Source organism: Neopsephotus bourkii, unplaced genomic scaffold, assembly GCF_033783945.1.
Source record: "Neopsephotus bourkii isolate Nb327-2 ecotype Australia unplaced genomic scaffold, CSIRO-AGI_Nbou_v1 NB_1037, whole genome shotgun sequence".
NCBI lineage: Eukaryota > Metazoa > Chordata > Aves > Psittaciformes > Psittacidae > Neopsephotus > Neopsephotus bourkii.
In genome coordinates, this window is record NW_026901526.1 from 2,836,648 (window position 1) to 2,858,550 (window position 21,903).

At 39.3% G+C, this 21,903-nt stretch overlaps 1 protein-coding gene across 7 annotated transcripts in view; it reads right to left on the reverse strand.

Annotated features, from left to right (window-relative positions):
• Positions 1-21,903, reverse strand: part of PDLIM5 (PDZ and LIM domain 5) — a 128,049-nt gene that overhangs the window by 20,469 nt on the left and 85,677 nt on the right. For 5 of the 7 annotated variants that reach the window (XM_061360961.1, XM_061360960.1, XM_061360957.1 and 2 more), the window contains 3 exons: positions 21,597-21,752; positions 20,608-20,739; positions 11,853-12,037 (listed from right to left, as the gene is read on the reverse strand). In XM_061360961.1, the coding sequence (XP_061216945.1) occupies positions 11,853-12,037; positions 20,608-20,739; positions 21,597-21,752 (473 nt within the window). The remainder of the gene's footprint in view (positions 1-11,852; positions 12,038-20,607; positions 20,740-21,596; positions 21,753-21,903) is intronic. The other 2 variants (XM_061360962.1, XM_061360963.1) reach the window with 1 other exon arrangement.

The following is a 21,903-nucleotide window of genomic DNA, read 5'->3' on the forward strand; positions in this document are numbered from 1 at the left end:
AACCTCCACCCCACAGAAAAGTCACAAATACCTTTGAGGTGAAACACTGCCTTCCCTGCTCAAACGGAAGTGGCACACTAATTCACAAAGAAGATAAATTTAAGTGACAGTAAATACACAGAAAATTCTATAGAAATGCCAATCCTTTGCTATTTACACAAGTAAGATAGCTGCACACTACACAATTTAATCAAAACAATACAATGAACTTTAGTTAACAAAACACCCCTTTACTTATGCACATTTGTAGGCTAAGACAACACAGCTGGAAGAGAAATCTTTTTTTAACACCAATGCTTTTGTTCTATAATTACGCTTGGTATTAATCCACTGATATGGGCTCAATATACTACTTTTGCTTACTCTTTCTCTGTATGAAGCAGCAATATAGTCAGATACCTTTTTTGTCTAACTGGTTGGTTCATCAAATTTTCTCAAATCGGGTCATTTCAAGAGCAACATTTCTGGATCCTTTTCAGTATTTGAAGTAGCAAAAAGTATACCAGTTCATCAGCAGTGTGGCTGTTGAGGTTTAGTGTTGTTTTGGGCTTTTTTTGTGGGGAGGTGTTGTTTTGTTTGTGTTGGTTTTTTTGTTTTTGTTTTTGTTTTTATTTTGTTTTATTGTGCGTGTTGTTTTTTTAAATACAAGGTTATTTATTATATTTAAAGTATAATTAATTAATATGCAATAACTTTAAAAAAACATCTCAGTTCTAGAAACATTCAGCATTCCTGAGGATAAAGTACTTAGGAATGTGTTAGCATTTGATCTAGAACAAGTCACTCTGCTACTGTAGTTCATTTTAGATTATAAATTCCTGATAAACTGAAAACACAAGAACACATAAAAATGGAAAAGGTGGCTGAAAGGCTTTGAAGATCTGAACAAAAGTGGTTTTGAATAATTGCACTTTCCTCTTCTGTGATCACATATGGCTTTCTAATTTTCAGGTCCCATTTCATGAGAAGACAAAAATCCACACTAAAACCAAATCTGTTTGAAGGCTGCTTTTGCCATAAATCAAACTGCAGTCCAGCTTCTACTATATGGCTAATTTCTGTTTATCTGCTGAATCCCAAAGCCCATTCAGACACATCAGTAAGGTCGTTTGCACTGTGAAGTTAAAAAAACCCCAACCTTCTGCTTGCTTAAAGTAAGCACACACACACACAAAAGAAGTACAAACACCACAATTGTTCCCTTTTCTTTGGTCTCATTACAGCTTTCAGTAATGCTGATTTTATGAATGATGCTTTTCTCAGCACTACCTAACTTTAAAGTTACAACTGTCCAGGAGCAGAATTTTCTACATAAACTTTCTCTACAGAGTTCTTAGACAGATCAGATATTCCTGAGTTATTCAAAGCACTAAAAAGGAGAGAAGGAGTTGGTCCATCTGTATGGGGAATAATTCTGGTCTACTAATGATCCTATGTTAAAACAAATCTACTCTTTTAAGCGAACCATAATGTAAACCACACAAATTAGTACTGTGTTAAGCAAGAGTTGTGGCCCAAGCAAGAACAAGCTGGGCTTTTAGCACTGAGAAGCAGTGAAGGCAAAAAGACCCACTCTACTTCCAGTGGAACTGGCGAACTTAAACTCAATGCCCATGAAGTTCATCTGCTTCAGCAGAGGCACGACTCCCATGGGATCACAGGCACAATGCAAACAGAATAAGGGGAATAACAAATAAACCCTAAGCTTTCAGATAGTTCTATATTTGTCAGAATATTTTTGGATCGCAGACAAAGGCTAAATTGTAAAGGGCTTTTTGACTATCATTTGCAGATTTATTTCACCATTTGGTCTACTATCATACAGTAATAGAAACAGAGAATCAACTAGATTGGAAAAGACCTTTAAGATCATCAAATCCAAATGTTACACCAGGACTGCCAGGTCCACCACTAAATCATGTCACTAAGGGCCTCAACTACATGGTTTTTGAACAATTCCAGAGACAGTTATTCCACCACTTCCCTGGGCAGCCTGTTCCAATGCCTGATCACTCTTTCAGCGAAGAAATTTTTCCTAATATCCAATCTAAACTTCCCCTGGTGCAGCTTGAGGCTGTTACCTTTTGTCCTATCACTTGTTATTTGGAAGAAGAAACCAGTCACAGATCATTAGAGGAGACCCTATCATTCTATAAATAGGAACAGTAGCGAGTCTATCTGGGATCTGAGACAGAAAGGTTGCTTTCTGCTCAAAAATCCTTGGAAAGTAAGATTTTAAAGAATTTGATTAAACAGTTTCTTCTTTTTCCATCTCCCAAGGCAAGTGTCAAACCAGGAAGCTCCCTGCCCACACTCACAATTTGTCCCCACAGCAAAATATACCCTTTTCTCTCAAGGGGTATTTTTGTCTTTGTTAGCGTTCACATGAAGACCTCACTGGTCTTGCACAGTATTATTCCCCCCTGTTCTTGTTCTGAAGTGGACTCAACTTTCTTTTCAGTTCAGATTTTTCATTTTAAAGCAGAGGAGTCAGCTTGGTTCTCCTGCCTTTAGATCCATATTCTTATTAAAGAAAATACACCAGTGAAGTACACTAACAGCTATTCCACCACATTTATTATATGTCTTTCTTTGTAAACCTTCAGCAGTTGTTCTGCTAAACTTCTTTTCACCATAGATCATTCTCCCTTTCTCCCTGGCTGACTTGCCTCCATCTTTTATCTTCCTTATTCCCATATGAATACCAGCTGGAGGACAGCTTTTATTGCCCACTTATGTCTTTCCACAGACCGCAAACGTGCCTTTAACACTCTAGTGATTCTACCAAAGGTTCATTACTTCCACTGCAACCCACTGAGAAGTTTTTGTTTGTGATGGCATTTAGGGCTTTTGTTTTGTCAGCTTGTTTGTTGTTTTTTTTTTTTGTCTTTAAAAACCCCCACTAGTAGTTCCCTACTTAAAATCTGTATGAATCCTCAGTATTCCTTTCCAACAATAATCCACCTCTTGTAGCTACAGAATTTCATATATTAGGTCTGTTTTCTTGTTTAGAATGAACAGTGATGTTTCTCAAATATCCCTGTGACTTAAACAGCAAGTTTAACACTCCTGTACTGGACAAGGTACTTTTTTCTGCAGGCAGAGAGGATAGGGGACATTCTCCTCCTCTCCTTTCTCCTCCCTATTCCCTCAGAAACCTTTCAGACTGAAACAGAACCACATGATTTAAAGAAAAATATGAGGCCTGGAAAAATTATGCAAGTGTTTTTTCTCACAATGAGAGGCTTTTACCAGGGCACACAAGTAATAACAAGGTAGGTACATGTTATTACACCCAATCTAAGCAAAGACTTCTCAACTCTGGGCAATCAGTCTGAGCTCTCCTGTGGTTTATGTTTTATACTTTGCTTTTTACATTTTACATATATGATTTTGGATCCCATCAGCAGCTCTGTTCTCAAAGAGTGCTGGGGAAGGGGGAGTGACTTGGCACCTATGGTCTGGGGGGTGCACACATATATTTAATTGAAAATGATGACTGCATGGGGATGGAAAAGGAAACCACTCCAGCTACCTTCTGACACAATCTCAGAACCACATGTTTTCTGGGCACTACCTTTGTTGCACAGCAACTTTTGTGAATGCTCAGAAGAATCACAAATTATGATAATTAAATACAATAAATAATTTGTATGAATTATACACCCCATCAGGAGCTATTCTACCCCAAGTGCCAAAGACATTTGGGTTCTCCACAAGTCATGAAAAGAGCTTAGTGGACAAATTTCAGAGGTTTCCAGGCTTCACCTTCACACTCCTTAATTAAATCTTCAAATGCTCTGTTGATTCGCTCTTGTGCATTGTCATAGCTGGCCTTTCTAAAACAGAAAACATTCTGTGCCTGACTATTAACTTTCTACTTTATTAGGTTTAAGTTAAGCAAACCCTCAGTGTTTGCTTTCACTAAACTCCTTGGTATGGCTAGTTTAATATTTAACAAAGTTTTAGGCAAGGTAAAGAACTGCCTTTTTTTTCTTTTTCAAAAATCCCAGTGTGACTTTGCCCTCGTGGAACTAACAATAGGCTGTTCCATCACTGAGCACATGGATAACTGCAAACACCGGCAAAAGGTTTGGAAGACAAAGGGAGAAAGGCGGATACGTGGTGGTGCCAAAGTCACTTTGACAGAGGTTCTCTGGTGCGTAGCAACAATACAACAGCCTGAACTGTTTAACGCTCACTTAAACATAACATCAGACTTCATGTAATATCTATAAATAACAATGCTACTTTAAGCGGTGGGAGTGCCAGAACTTCATTTTAAAGTGTTCTAACTCAGTGATTTATACACTGCTATCAAACTACTGTATTATAAATTGAAAATATAAAGCTTCATACATCCAATTTTCTGACTTTTCTTAATATATCTGTAGAGTAAGAAATCTTCCTGTTCCTCCCCTCCAAACCAAACAGATGGCCGGATGAAGCAACGTGTCTGAAAATCTCGGCTGTCAGCTTGTTACATTAGCTGTATGTAACACCCCATCCACTCCCAGGCCCATATGAAATCGCACAAGTTCAATGGAGAAAGCTACAGGACAAGCAAGAGGGAAGGAAAACCCCCCCCAAACCACAAAATCCACCCATCCAACCCCCAAACCTCTGTGTTCAGCATTTTCCTTTTGTTTCTTACAGAGTCTTGGAAGTACAGTCAGAGCTAAACCCATGCCACTGATTAAAAGCAGAACAGGAAGGATTAAACCATTATCATGTCTTTAAATGCTGAGGAAGGCTGGTATGTTCCCTGTGGAAAATCACAACAGGTGCGACCCAGACCCAATTTCAACAACCCCTGCAACTGAAGGGACTAGTTCCTGTGGTAGCAATCAGCCTTTCAACCGGAAAGGCTCTGGCCGAATTAGCTGTAAAGCATCTTAATTAAAATGAGTATGGTGGGTTTGGCTCTCTTCAGCCTATGTCCATGTGATTTGTTACATCACATACCATCACAAATTTGGCACATCTGGAGTCGATTTTACAGAAAATGTGCCTTGAAGAGGAAGAGAAAATGAAGATCTGTACAATAGTGTTTCATTTCTCTGGAGTGAGGATGTAGAAACCCATTTGGTAGCATTCTGAAGGTAACATTTTGCCTCCCTTGCTTTTAAGCTCCTGTTCTGACTGTGACAGCTTGGCTATGCCTTCGGAGAGCAGGACTGCCCAGTCTCATTCATATGCAGATTATCTGCCTGTTTCGTGGAGCTGATGTTTAACATTGAATACTGATAAGAATGCATTTACCAGAGGAATATTGACTTTTCATTTGTTGAACAAATATTAGGCATAATTTTTGGATGTCTTACACCTGTACATCTGAACAGCACACATTACTGCTCTGAGTTGGCGAATAGAGGGGAACTAATCTGGCAAGTCAGCCCATAACAATGGGCTAGTTTCTCTATAACAAATCAAAGGTGATGAGCATCTAATTTTGAAAGTTAGTGAATGTTCCCACTCAATGGGTGTGAAATAATCACAGAGAGAAACAATCTCTTCACCGCTGTTCAAATAACTAGAGAAAGGAACGTGCATCTATCTGATTTATGTATGCAATTAGTTTAAGTACACAGCTTGGTGCAACAGCATATGAATTCAGCAACATCAAATCACACGGAAACTGTCAAAGGTCTTCTTTGTAACACAAAGCTGAGTTTCTGTTCAGCACATCCTGTAGCGAGGTACACCAGGTCATTCAGCTTCCAACAAGTGGGTGGTCCATTTTTGCATCATTACTACTTACTTCTTGCATATAAACATTCAAATTTCAGACACATAATCATTTTTTCACCATGTCTGCAGTAGTTACAGTTTCATACTACCATCAAATTAAGGCTGACATTTATAAATTACTCTGGTTTCACAATGGGTTTTGCTTGGCTAGGTGACTTAACATAACTTATAAGAATAAATTCTTGTGGTTCGCTGTCACATAATGATATAATCACTTAGATTAGATGAAAAATTAATAAGAATAACAGTTCATACACCAGGCCCAGGAAGCTTGTGTGTTTTGACCTGTCAATCATACCACTTTTATGGACAAGGCTTTCTGTTTCTATGAATGGTAATTGCATCATGGAAGGAGCAATCTTTAACAATCTTTTTCAATTAAAAGTACTAGAACTGTTCATATTTTGAGACTGTGTGTAGCATATATAAGTATATATAATGTATTTGCCTTATCAACTTGCTACTCCAGTTTCTTCCCCAAGATCAGACCATTGTCCTCAATGGGCACATAGTTCCTTAAACCCCTGTAATCGTTAGCCCTGCCTTTAATTTCCTGTTCTACAAAGAAAAAAAACTGGGATGAGAGTATACTAGAAAACAAAATTGGAGGAGGTTATGAACAAGGTGATGCTGATACAATAATTCAGTTGCCTTTTCCACACAAAAGTATTTCCAAGACTGACAGGCCATCAACTTAACTTACCCAGTTAGGGTGGCCTGTAAGGTCAACAGAACTGAGACAGGGGCTGGGGTAATTAAAAATGAAACACAGAAAATCAAAGGTGGCGAGGACAGAAAGTGCTGCAGTCCATCCTTTACGGACTTCCAGCAAAGCCTTACTGGCTGGACAGGTATCTTGTGATAACACAGTAAGTCTCAGTGCCTTCCTCCCTCTCCCCAGCTTCATACTCTTTGACCTGATGGCCAACCTCCCCCACCTGATACATTCTGGATTTTTTACCCCATTTTTCTTAACAGACCTTTACAGAGTAAGTGGCAAGGAAGGAGACAAAGGCCCAAACTGTCAGTATATGTAGGAGAATATGTCAAGTCACACCTAGGAGCAGGCTTATATTTTCTTCTGCTTTTATATTGCTAATATTATCAAGGCAACGGAATATATATAAAAAAATACAGCAAAGCAGCATGCTAAGGGTAACTGCAGAGATGGTAAACACAAGTATATCAAACACATGAAAACAACTGCAAGGAAAGAGCAGAATTTTTCTATGCTTACAGTCAGCTTCCAAATGCGTTCCCTCTGCTGAAGGAAGCATGTGCTTAACACATGTGCTGGCTCGGGATTAGGCAACTGACAGTTGTGGGTATTGCAGAATATGCTGACATTCCCAAGCAGCTCTACTGGAAGGGGATTATATATCCCAGTGGTATCAGGCTGAGAGAAACCCTGGGAATATGGAAACTGGCACAGGCAAATAACTGTTCACTTAAAATTGCAAGCTTCAGACACTTCTAACACAACCCACCCCCATCCCATCTTTGTAACTCAGCTGTCTATGCCTAGGGGGAACAAAGGTCATCAATTACAAATAAGCCCTCCTCTCCAAGGAGCAAACCAGCTTTTCTGGTCACCAGCTGTACCAGCTCACCATGAGATACCCACAATCCAAACAGACCCCCAAGAGTGAAGCAGGACGCTGCCTGCCGAGCTCTTGCATGGAGCACGCTGCAGTGTCATGCCTGGTACCCAGCCTCTCTGGTCTCACTGCACCAGCAGCTCCCCTGCCAACAACAGCCTTTTGAAGATGCTACAAAGTGAGGGCATTTTTGTGTGAGAAATGCAACACTGGAAGTCCTGACCACTTCTGAACATTGCAGATCCTGCTGCTCTTTTTGCAAGAACAGCTCGTCTCCTGGCCAAACTCCAGTTTGTGTAACTGCATTTACTGTGTAATTATACTTTCTTCAATTGTCCCAGCAGTTTCAATTTGCCACGGTGCTACTCACTTCCTTTCAAGATGCCATGGAGTATTACAGTGTGCTGACAAGCAGCTGTTACGTTTCACCCAAGAAGTGACTGCATAGCAGTGGCGGGTGAACACCATTCCTGTGCATGCATCATGTGCTTGCATATGGTACCAGGACTGGAAAATGCTTTGGGGTTCCCTGGGGTGATAATAGCTATCAAATAGTAGAATGACTCACTGTGATGTAGCTAGGATGTTCTGAGTAGGTTTTTTTTAAATTGGACATAATCTGGCAAAAAGCTTTTCCCTTTGGTGGGTGAACAGAGCATCACAGCTCAACAGAAATGGAGTGAGAACTGTTATAAATTCTAGCCTGTACACTCAACACACAGTAACAGCCACAATGAGACTTTTTTTCAGCAGCTGAAAAAATCAACACAGACAAGGGAGGCTGGTAGCACATGCGTTATCTGGAAACCACTCTCCAGGCAGATGGCACTGCTGCACCCCTCACATGCTCCCCATCTTCAACCCCTCATGCATCCTATGTGCCAAAGATGAGACTTTTTTTTTTGTTCATTTGTTGACAAGCCAGGCTTTTATCCTGCTTATCCACCTTCTTACCCATGCATTAAAAGAAAACAAAAGGCAGTCACCCCTCTACCAAACCACTCAGGAATCCTGTAATAACCAGGATTCTATTCCAGAGGAGAATAGAACCTCTGTTACCTTCACAGTGGGTGACTAGTGTAGTATATTTGTGGGTAACCCATGAGTGCAGCAGCAGATCAGGATACTTCAGCTCTAAGGGTGCTATCACTGCAAGATCTCTTGGATCATGACTGACATCTCTACAGAGAAACCCAGTACTTGAAGCACGTCCAGGCTTACAATCTCAGCTATTTATTTCAGACCATCTTTTTCCCCTACACCATTTTCTTGCTAGGTCAGGAAACAGAGATGTGCAGTTCCAACAGAAACCCTCCGACACCTTTAGGCATCTCTGAACAATCTCGAAAACCCAACCAAAATCCACGAAAACCAAAACAAGAAACAAAAAAAAAAAAAAGAAAAAAATCAACCGTAAGGGTATTCTCTGGTGGCCTATACAAGAAAGGGAGATTCCAGCCAATAAATGAAAAGATGCTGTCTAACAAAATGACTTATCTCTGTAGTTAGAATTCTTAATAAAATCACTGGTAATATTCATGCCACACCATCAAACAGCCAATTACAGCTTCTCCAGACAAACAAAATCCTGCAACATGCCTGCTTTGCTATGGAAACAACTTGGTGTTACATACAATATTCATTAGAAGGGTGAGTGCTATTAGAGCTACAAAACTGCACTACAAATAAGCATGCTATTAATAGCATGCTGATATACACATTTACATGAGATTATGTTTTCTTTCTAATTATTTCCTGAACTAGACTGAAACTATGAAATCTTGGGGGGTTGGTTGGTTTAAAATTTTGTCAGGCATAAGACCTATGAAGCCAAATTTTGTTTGGCTTGTGAAGCACTGGCAATTTAAAGAAAACTTTATGCTCACAGACTGCAAAGAAACAGCAGAAACAGTTCTAGTCTTTCTTTTTCTTCAACATCTGACTAATTCTATCAACACTCAACTACTGAAACAGTTTTACCTGTCAGACTGCTGGGTTCAGCCATTCTGAGTAAACTCAGGTACACCAAATGCTTTATTTTTGTAAAATACAGGCCTGAGAAATAGATGCTGAGTCCATCTCTGCTGTAACCATGCTCAAGTCTCTCCTATCTTCTAGTTTTGCGTTACCGACTTCTTGAATGACATAGGTAATGCACGGCAGATTAAACCTGAGGTGAGCTTAGGGCAGGTGTACAGGGCAGACCTTCAGTGAAACCTGTCAGATAACCTCTGGACAAGCCTCCAGCACCTTGGCAACTGCTGGAATTTTAATCAAATCACAAAACATTTTCTTTCAAGTCAGAAATCAGGCTAGCAGGCACACTAGGTATGTAATTTCTTTACATTTGCAGACTCTGCTGTAAGATGAAGGTGCCTTCAGACTGATAAGTCAGATAAAGTAGAAGATGAACAAAACCCAAGATTATTTTGACATCTCCAAACAGCCTGTTCTACCTCACTGTTTCAGCAAGTGGCTCCTCATCGGGGACCAGCTTCCTGGGGCAGTGCGCGACTCCTCACACTCCTGAGATGCAAATGCTAATAGAGCTCCTCTGGCATCCTTGACATCCTATCTCCTCCTGCCCCTGTTAAATCCTGGGCACTGCCATTCTCTCTGTTATATTTTGCTCCCTGTACTTTACTATTTTAAGAAACTTAAGAGTTTTCAATGCCTTTTTCTCCTACAGTTTTTACTTCTGGATCCCCCAATATTTTTGGAGAAGGTAATGACTTTGCTCCTTTGGAAGTCAAGCAGTGCATCTCAGGACCCTACAGCAAGGCAGTACGGAGCTGACATCCTCTCAACCACTGCCTTCCACTTCCTTTTCCACCAGTATAAATTCCCTAAGTTTTTTTGTAAGGTGTTCTACAACATCAGCCCCAGAAATTCCCTGGCTGGCTTCCCCCCTCATCTACTGACTTAGTTCCTCTTTGTGAAGAGATTTTTAACATTATCCAAGAGCATGGGCACAGATTTTTGGAGAAGTATGAAATCAACTGTAATTTAATTAATCCTAAATTAAAAATCTAAAATCTTTCTCCTTCATGTGTCTGTCACTTAAAAAGTCTATTTCAAACATTAGACTTGTATTAATACTAAGGCATGCTAGTAGGTTTTAACAATGACACACCTACAAACACACTGAAAATGGTTGTAGTACTACCAAAACCCCAAGCTGACAGGTGATTTCTGTGCAAGTGAAATAACATTATCACTTGGTAACTCAGAGAATTATGTCAAACATGACGCACACTCAGTCACTTACAAAACTGCAAGATTATCATATTTCCACAAACATTAGCCTTAAGTACATATACTATGAAAAATGTAACTTTAAAAAAGTTGAGGTTTTTTTCCTCTAATGATAGCTAACTCAAAGTAGAACAATGCTAGAATTAAACCTATCTAAATTTAACTATATCTTTACTTTGACCTTAAGAATATACTCGGTATTTGACAGGGAAGTAAGTATAGAAATGACAGTGTATTGCCATCTTGAGGCTTGGTAGCTGAACTGCATGTCCAAATATATATTTGTTACCAAGCACAACAGTAATTGAGCCAGATGTGCCAAAGCCGTTACAAAACACACTGCATTAACACCGTATGTTTTATATTTATTTTTAAGCTAGGGCCTCTGCAGTTCCTTTTCTGGACTGGATATACTTTTAAAATACACTTCTAAAGACAGAAAACCCTTAACAGTAGAACTAAAAAAAGTCAGAGTATCAAGGATATTAATCTCATTCTTACAAGAATGCCAGTTAAAGCTTAATTAGCAACACAGATTTCCTAGATCCTTTGAAATTCATGAAGGAAACAGCATGCTTTTCAGGCATAAGACATTTTGGTGTGGGTTTAAAGGGACAAGAATCACCAAGCTACATTCGAAGCCTGTAGGTAGCTATTTACATCGTACTTGCAAGAAAACCTATTTAAACAAATCTCCATATCACAAACCTATGCAATACTCTGGCACTCTTCTCAAATAAACTCTACAAATATCAGATACACAACCACTCTAATGTTTTAGTTTTGGTTTGGATGGTTTTTTTTGTTTGTATTTACTTTTTGTAATTAACTTCAGGAAAGATCACTTGGAAAACACTTGTCTGTTGATATTCCCACCCCTGAAACAGCATGAAATTTGAGGTCACATGGGAAGTGCCAAGTTGAAACTGAGGGGTCTGTGCATGTATATGTATATATATACATATATATATTTGACTGACATATATGCTTTTAATAGAGGTCACGGACATCTGATTTTGCTTGTTTGTGAAACCAATTACATCTATGAGGTAACTTACAAAGGGCTAGTGGTTTACTAAAACTGCTAAATTTGGTTTTCTTCTCCTCTCTCCTAAACAAACTGGCTTGTACTCAAAACACACAAGCAGCCATTTGAAGGCTGTTGCTTTTACACCCAAGGTGAAATACATTTTCCTGAGCTATTCAAGCCTCTTTAAGCAAACAAGGAAAAGCCTCCCTGACGTTTACCTGCTTGGCTTGCAGGCTGCCAGCCCGAGTACTTGGCAGCACCTGGGGGTCCTGTTGGCTTGAGACCGGCAGCAGATGTAGCACTGGCAGTAGCAGATCTTGTGTCCATGTTTTCTTGGTGGGCAGGCATGTTTGCTGATGAGGATGCTGTAAAAGCAGCAGGCTGGGCAGCCTCCACGGAATCACTGTTCAGAAATGAGGAGGAGAAAATAAAATGCATTTCCTGCTAGACCAAGAGAATCAATGAATTGGAGATGTGGAGTGACACCCTGGCACCATGGTGCAACAGAGCTGCACTCACTACTCTGCCATCACCAATGCTGGGGTGATCATCCCAGGACAATGCTGGGGAAGCTGCATTTTTAAGCTTTTTCTGCCCCTGAAGAACTGCACGTTTGAGTAATTCCTGACAAAATTCAATACAGACAACTAAATCCCTTCACAATTTCCATTTACAACACTTGCTGGCATGACACAAGTTAAAGCAGATCCCTTACTGTAAAGTTTGTACACTCCTAGACTTTTTCAATACTTCTTTTCTTGGAGACTAGGCAAATAGTCAGATTATACTTGTAGATCTTAATAAAATTACATATCTAAAAGTGCTTTAATTAAATGCAATTTTCTTCTATGTGTCACTGTGCCTCCAGAAAACTAAGTATTTTAAAAGAGCTGTAAGTTTCTTTATTCATTAAACAATATTTTATGTTGCCTCTTTCAAGCAGTTTACAGTTGCTTTTACATTTTCAGGGTTAGTGGAACTCTTTCAGCTATTTATAAACCATGGATGATGAAAACTGTACTTAATCACAATTCATGTAGAATGTATATGGCCACTAATTACATTGCCTGCCATGAAAGTTTTCATTTCTCATTTCCAGAGGCTGTTCAAGAATGAGAAAGTTATCATAACAATTTTTTATGCACTGTAATTGTATTGGTATAATGGATATTTGCCTTTCAGAAGCTGAAAACAGGTATTTTTATTGAAAATCTTAGAAGTAGAACAGTAATTGCTAATGAAGGTCATTTGCAAACCAAGAAGATCACAAAAAAAGGAAATTAACTCAAAAATGTTGCACAATACACCCGAAGCACAATTTTAAATATATATTTTGTGCAATCTAGAAACACATCAGCCAGCACATTAGAAGCCTTGTATTCTTTCCTGTATTTAAGAAAAAACAATTTACAGCACATGTGCATCATACATATTTCACCAGGGTCATTCACAGAATTACAGACTGTGCCAAGTTCATAAAGTAAAACTCCTTGAGCTATTTTTGCTTTACAAGTATTACACCAGCACAATATTGCCCTGCCCGTATGACATGCAAGAACTTGAACACACTGAGAGGTCAAAAAGCAAGTTCATAACCCTGATTTTTTGTGTCTAGATTTACAGGGTTAATAATTGATGCATTTAGAATCTTTTCTTGGTAATGGATGAAAAAAAAATATTCACAGTTTAGAGAATATATATGAATGTTCAGTTTAATGAGTAACAGCTATTGCATTTGTAGGCTTTTGGAAACAGTGGAAGCTTACCTGACATTGATGGATTTGCTATATGCAGTGTGCACAAACCCAGTGAAGCACAAAGTGAGACTTTGCATTCTGTTACATTTACATTTTAAAAGATATTCAAAGACATCTGTGAAAACAGAGGCACTCAAGGTACACTTTAGGCTCCTTAAAAGCTTAGGATCCAGGTCTTTTAACAAAATTTTGAGGCAGCGGAGATACACTGCATAAAAGCAGTGTTGCAGACTGACAGAAAAAGGATAGGAAGACATTCTCTGACATGAAGAAGCAGCTCAGTGGGTGAAGATGACAAGGAAGTTTAGGACTGGCTTCCACAACAAAAAAAGCACAAGGCTGTAGCTTCAGTGTCACAGAAGCGCCCTTCTGTACTGTTGAGTACATTTGACACATAACCTATCAAACCTGCTTCAGGTCCAAGACCCATTACAACTTAAAGAATTCCTCAAAACACTTTTGATCCTAAAACCAGTTTCCTCCTTCTCCAAATGATGCATCCACTTATCAAACCACTTTTCAAACATAGCATATCTTTAACTGCCTTTGTCTGGAACACGTAAATCATAAATAATATAAATAATCTGTCCTAAATAAGAAAACTCTGCTGCCAGGGTTTATGCCTTTACACAGAAGCAGCTACTCAACAAGCAGAAATGGATGCAAGACAAGTAAAAAGAGTATCGTTTAGGCAGGAGAAGGATAGAAAAAAATGTAGAAATGGCTGAGGTGCTCATGCACTGTTTTCCTGCATTACAGCCTCTAATCACACAATTGCTTGGGAGTGCAGGTGCAGTGCTCTCCATTGAGAGAGAAAAATGCATCTTCATCTCACTTTCAAACAAGCAGCTGAACCCTGGAGACGTTCAACCTTTTAAATGCTAAGCTTCTTCAAATTCATGCTTCAAGATTAATTCCTCAACATTTTACTTTATGTTCTTCTACACTGAAAAACACCCAAACTCCAATTATTTTTATCCACTTTATAGCTATGTCTTTTCAGAAACACACTTACCTTACCTTCTACAAAGCAGCTGTAAAATACCCACAATTAACCCTGCTAGTATTTTTGTAATTCACTAGGATATTGTACAAGATTCATTACCTAGAAAATACATGTTTTGAAGAGACAAAAAATTATACAGAAATTTAGGGAAATTAATGGGTCATGGAAGAGAGCTCCCATCTGTTTTTCAGTGTCATCACTCGAAAGCTGAAGGAGGAATGATAAACCTTATGTATTTATCAAGTTTCACGTGAATAGCTTTCTCATACTTCCCAGATGACACTCATAGGCCAGGTTCAGGTCAAGCACATTTTGATGTCAAAACACTTCTAATATTATTAATGACAAGCCTACCTTCTAACTCTAGCTTTAACCTTTTACCTCTGTTTCATAACTCTTAAATTATTCCCCTTCCACCTGATGAATACTTATAGCAAAAATGAAAGGTTTCCATGATGAAAACTAATGTAACCAAGAGCCACATTCCTTTTAAGAAAGACAAAGCCCAGCAAAGGAACAAGCCAAAGACTCCTCTCTGCATTTGATACATGCTAGCTAGTACCTGACACATCTCTTGAACTTCCATGAACAATTCCTACTGCGTAGTGCGGCCCCATTCTATCAGAGTAAGGACCAAAGACTCCTCTCTGCATTTGATACATGCTAGCTAGTACCTGACACATCTCTTGAACTTCCATGAACAATTCCTACTGCATAGTGCGGCCCCATTCAATCAGAGTATGGACAGGTACAGAAAATAAAGAACTTCCTGGGTTGCCGGTCTGAGACCTGGGGACACACACAGGGCTCCAGTGCCAGTGCAAACTTTATCCAGAGCTCACAACAGGCTCCTCAGACTTGCCCCTCCTGATCAAGAAAAACACTGTGGAAAAATAGACTACAAAGCAAGTAGTAATTCCTCTGGTGTTTTACACTGTATATAAACCGCTGTATTACACCGTGGCTTTTGGTAGGAGGACATGGAGGAAAAGACATAGGCCAGATGACTATCCCATTGCTGGACATGGCACTGAGAACTTCATGGATGCTATAGAGGCAAGAAGCCTGCAGAGAAAGCAGCAGGTCCAGTTGACATGCGAAATTAGCACCAGTTTTTCAGAGACCAATCTGGGATATTTGCATCCATACTACAGCTGCTTTCTTCTCAAAATCAGGTGCATCAAGACAAGGCTGAACACATTTCAAAGGCATTTTAAGGAATTTGCACTGGAAAACTCTTCTGAACGTACTCAGAGGTTCTGACACCCTGCTTCCCCTCTTCCCCCACAATCCAAAAGCAGAAAATCTCATGGTCTGGGGCTGTAGATGCCTGAACTCCCTCCATCCTTCCATGGAAACTCCTATATAAGGCTGCCAATATAAGGCTGCCTTTAGACAAGGTGACTAACTATGTGTCATGTTGTTATTAGCCAAAGGAGAAGCTATGGTCCTATCTAAAAATGAATACAGCTTTTTGTAGTGTAACTTCTAACCCCACTAAAATGCTGACAAAGGCCAAGTCTCTCAGACTTTCCCAAGCAGATTCAAAAAGATCTAGGTGGACTTTTTTCTCATGGAAGCTCAAAATACCAGGTCATCCATCCGTAATCATCATCACTTGAGCCACAATCTCAGTCTAGTAGATCAGTATTTTCTTATTGCGTCTCTGGATTATAAATGATACTTTTAACTCCCACCTGTCCAGGATGACTGTGCGACTCAGGAACTCTGTGATCTAAGGAAGCTTGATGACAGAAGAGGTCACAGAGTATTTAAGAGACAGTCTGTAAATGCTTTCTTCTGATAGCAGGAATTCTGTGAGATTATTTTCCCTTAAGAGTATTAAAATTTTCATGACAAAAAAAAAAGATGTGAACAAATCACTCTTCTTGGTTTCTGGCACAACCAAGTGGAATGTGGTAGCCTTGATTCTGCTTTATGGCTTCTAAAACCAAAACAGTGTGACAAAAAAAAGTAAGACTTCCCTTGTCTTCCTTGCTGCCTGTTGCCTGTTAACTCCACACAGGCATAGAGCACGCTGCTAAAACCTGAATAAACAGCTTCTAACATATTCACAGTACTTCATATAGCACTGAAGGAGGGGAAGAGGAGGGGAGAAAGAGAATTTTTCAATATGAATTTTTTGAAACATTTGTATTAAAGAAACTGCAACTTCAAAGAATGATCTGTCTGCCCTAAGACCAAGTAAACTGTCAAGCAGATGATTCTATGGAGCTTTACAGCAAGGTATTAGCACAGCTGAGATAAACTTGATCAAAATTTCTTGGTTTAAGATGTGTTAAGTCATACACATCACACGATGTATTTTGTCCAGTATCAAAACAAACATTAGCTGAAGACAGGTACAGGAGGCCAGAAGAACAAAAACCCCACGAACAGGGCAAATACATATGTCTTTTATGCAATGGTGTTCTGATGTAATAACAGAGAAACAGAAGACAGAAAATACGGAGTGCTGAGCTTGTTCCCACCCTTAGTGCAAACCCATGGTCTCAGTCAGCTTTCTAAAATGGTGCTTACGTTTTGGGTTAACCTAGCAGTGTTCCAACAACTTCCAAGAAAGACAAAAATTCAAAATAAAATAATAAAGGGGAGAGAAAGTCCTCTGGGTGGAGGTATTTCCATATCAAGTTACAGTAAGGGAATATGTAACCCTTCCGTAAGCAGTGCTCTACATAGAAACAATTCAGACCATCTTTCAGAACAAGAATTCTCCCGGAGTCAACACCACTGTTTATCTCACAGGGCCAGACCATCCTCTTTTCAAGTAATTGTATATGGCACAGTGCCAAGAAGATAAAGCAAAAGCCATGTCAAGGCCCATTCTCGCTAGCATCTCCCAAAATTGTATAGCATTTTTGCCATGTGATTTGATTTTATGGCAGACTCCAATTCTTGGATATTAAATACATTATTCTCTCTGCTGCATATATGCTGTTATAAAACATGGACCTCTATAAACATAAGGCTAGTTCCGTTGACATCAGGATGAAAGCTTAGTAAAAGACTGCATGGCTGTTATATGACAAAGCTACACATTTCCTTGAGCTGTGGAGAGAAGCAAGATACACATCACTGTCCCTGGAAGTATTCAAAAGCCGTGTAGGCGAGACTGTTAATGACATGGTTTAGTAGTGGACTCGGCAGTGCTTGAGTAACGGTTGGACTTGATGATCTTAAAGGTCTCTTCCAACCCAGTTGATTCTGTACCAAGAAAAGAAGACCATTTCTGAGGAGTTTGGTAGGCAGTGAAAATGTGTGGATGTTCAGCATACTTCAGACCAGTTAATAACAGATATTAAGCCAGAAAAAAAGGTTAAGTTCTCTGGCAGCTAACCAGTGCAGAGCAGTTTAAGACAGCCAGCTTTCTGGAACAGACACAGTGAAGAGAGAAGAATAAAAGGGAGATATTTCTGGAGTAACAACCCCGCTGCAGAACAAAATCAAAACCCTGCTTTTGCTGTAGCTACAACTTTCTTGAGATATTCCCCAGAGATAATGCAAACAAACTTAAGCTACCTTGGTAAAATAGACCCATTACTTTTTTCATGAAAGTTATACAAGATAGATCCAGAACACAAACCCCAAAGTTGTTTAAGGTAATTTACTTGCCTTACATTGTTGAGCCAATTGTTTTTTGAACAAGTTATTCTACTACGCAATGTTGTATACTCGTTTCTGTACTTACAGGACATAAGATTTCAGTTCTTTCTTATCAACTACTGTGTTGTGGGATGAAGTAAGCTGCCATTTAAAACATTTTTTTAGCATTACATTCATGTACATATTACAATGTCACTAGATGCACACTAGTGCAAAGACATTTTAATACCTAGTTTCACACACTCATTGGCTACATTTCTTTCAAATCTGTTATATTTGTCTTCTTTTTTTCTAGCAGAATTGATTAATTTTCCTTGATCTTTGTTGAACTTACTGTACTTACTTACTGACAGTAAATTGTAAGCATAAATTATCTTCTTTTGTCTCCTTTCCCTATATGTTTCTCAAGCTACACAATAAAGGTTGTGCTCCCTTATTCACTAGGCAGCACAAAGCTTCATTTCTACAGTTCCATCAACTGGCAACTGGCTCAGAATGATAATAAGGAAAACAGAAATCATTACCCTGGTATATTGGACGATCACTTCAGACCAACAGCAGTCATTCAGGGAAAAATCCTTCAAAATACAGTTTATGTATAACATGCTCAGACTAATGGTACTGCTACATCACACTTACCAAATTTCAGGCCATATCCTATTTGGGAAGTGCCTAACAGCCTGAAAATCATATACTTCCTGTACTGCTTTATTCCACAGCCTGCATGCAGCAACCTGAACCAGAATAACCTGGCTATTGAAATGGTTTAAGAGAAAATTAGTAAGTTTAGAAGTAACATCTAACCCTCCCTCTAGTTATCTACAGATGTTTATTTCAAGCCGTTCAACCTGGATCTTGATACATCCAATACTGATAAGGTGATTTGGGCAGGGTTACATGGCTTCTGTACTCCCTTGTATACCCCTTGGCTCCCAGCACATTTCTATGCAGCTCTGCCAGTCGTAAGAGCGAAACAAAGAAAAACCTCCAAGGCTGCAATTTAACTATGGCAGGATGAAAGAAGTTCTCCATTGTTTGCTGCCTTTCCCAACAGACAGTCCCATGTACCAAGGAACAGCAACTGAATGCAGTTAGTTTAGGAATCTCAACTTTCTGGCAGAAATAAGTGCTTGCATCTCCAAAAAATAAAACTTCAAAACCAGGAGGGTTTCTCTTTGTATGATGAGCAGACAATGGCAAACATAAAGTCAATTTCAGAGTAAAGAAGGAAAAGGTTCCCATTCTTGTACCAATCTACCTTCATTTATGCCAGAAACGATGCATATTAGTGAGTGAAGGAAAAAAAGAAAAGGGAAGTCAGGAAATTCATTTTCACCACAATTATTTGCTCTACTAAAACATCAGCAAACAAACACCAGAGCTAAACAGTAAAGTCTGGCAGCACATCCTGGACTTCATCCATAGCGCACAAGTATCAGAACTCCTGGAGAGGTTTTCCCTTTGGACACATACATAAAAAGACTTCCTAGTAAGTATCATTTAGCAGCAAAAAGTAAATTAAGATTTAAGGTTGTGTTACAGCAGTATAATTGTGTTAATAGTTTTTTCTTTTGAAAGTGGATATGCCACAATGTTAGAAACGTCAATAAAATGTAAGTTTGTCTGTTTGTGACTAGTAAGTACCATTTTTTGCTCCCTGAGGCTAGGGGTACTTTAGCCTTTTCTAGTGACTGAGGTCACCTTAGAAGCCATGAAACAAGATGGAAATAATAAATACATCTTACTCAATACAAGTTCCTACATCAAGTGTATCTCAGCTCTACTTCGAATTGGGCCTTATCTCTAGAAGAGTTTTACTCTTGTTAAAATACAGATAGGTGCATGAAACCCCACAGTTATTTCTTCCTTAACACAACTTAATAGGTACTTTCCTGTAAAAAAAAAAAAAAACAACAAACAACTCAAGAAATAGATTTCCAACTTTGAGGCTGAAGTCAGTTACATAAAAGCACCTTTCCACAGAGGTGAGTGTTAACACAGCTGCGATCAGGAAACAAGAACAGAAAGTCCTGTGCACTGGACAGAATCAGCACTGAAACAAAGGGCCTGGACAGCAAATATATTTTCAATAGTTATTTGCTGCACCACATGCCAGTTATTTTATACATTAAAAGTAAGCTTTGAAAAATAGCAGCCCTTTGTTCCTGGAGCACTGTTGCAGCCTACTGTGTCACTTACTTGCTCAAGGAACTGTTGCAAATAGTTCACTTGGATAGAGGTTTCAAGCCAGAATATCTTGTTTCAGCTCTTCAGAGTGACAGTGCCTCCCTCAGAGGTTTGTGGTGCAACACGAAGAGCACCATGCATCTCAGTGCATGCCCCCAATATCAGGAAGGAAGTCTTTGCTTAGTACAGTGGACTTACGCAAACTCCATCAGCAGGACCGGGGTGCAGATTAGTTCTGCAAAGTGGTGAAACGAGTAGGATTTGGGGTTGGTGACCTCATGCCAAAGACCACAACAGGCAGACTGCTACAAGTGTGCAGGCAACAGAAAAAGGCTTTGAAGTAGAAGCCAATTTCCTGCGTGTCCTAAGTGCCAACCATGCACCGCACTCAGATAATACCTGTTGCTCTTTGGCAACTCCAGAGCACTCATGGACTTCCTGGAGGGCCTCATGGCCTGCAAAGGAGGCTTAGCGACAGGCGTGATGAGCAGGGCATCCAAGAGTGAGCGGTAGACACTAGGTTCGGAGAGTCTAGCAAGCATTTAGAAAGACCATGTAAACAAAGTAGGTGATCAAACAAAGGTTCAAGTTGGCTGGGACCACTGAAAACTCTTAAACCCTCATGAAAAGCCTGTAAATTATGTAGCAGTATGGAGACACTGAACCTAGGATAACTCATACGGAAGTTATGTCTAAATAAACAGTCCCCAAAGTGGCGGTTACATGCTACAGAGGATGCACAAGACAACTCATGGGTGTGTGAGAAGGTTTTCTTATTTTATTTTTACCATTAATGAAGTAAAATAGAAAAGATTTTGAAAATAGCATTTACTTCATCTCTTTCTCATCCTATATTGATTTATGAGTATGTGTATGCTTTATGATATCAGTATATGTATCAGTACATTAGAACATTTATATAATTTAGAAATACATAAACATACATATATTACATGCTCAAAAAATTTTTACAGATATGAATGCATGAGAGAAGAACTTGAAACCACTGGTTTAAGTAAGCCTTCATAATAACCAGTGCAGTAAAAACTTAGATGGAACTCAGAGAGCATCTAAAAGTTACTCAAAGATGTAATTATTCTCTGTCACTCATGTAACACAATTGTTATTTACAGTTAGTTTACTGACTGAACCGTGAAACAGAAATCATGAAGATCAGAAAGGTAGAATTACTCACCCAGGTTCAGAGCAACAGTGTGGAACTAAGCTAAAAAAATGGCATGGGAGCCTTGGACATACTCCAACAGCTTGCCCACCATGCTATTGAAAAAAGTTGATTTCGCAGCCCTGTGAGGGACCCATTATTCTTGTGTGAATTTGAACTTTCTTAAACCAAGCTATAAAATGTTCCTTTTAGAACTGATGTCTACCTGGCCCGGACAGCAATGGCAGCAGACACGGCAGCAGCAGCCATACTCTTAACTGTTGATCTCTGCTTGAAAGGAGAAAGAACGGGAAGAGGAGTAGGTCCCAACTTGGACAGACTTCCCAAAGGATTTTCCAGCAGTACTTTTTCAGCACAGAAGCTTTGAGCCAACAGAGGAGAAAACAGAAAAAGCAGGAAAGATTGACAGAGGCACAATTCCAGACCATATTAACGGTTGGAAAGTTACGAGAATGTAGGTTCCCAGCCCACAGACACATCAGGCAATATATTAACTACTTGAATACTAATGT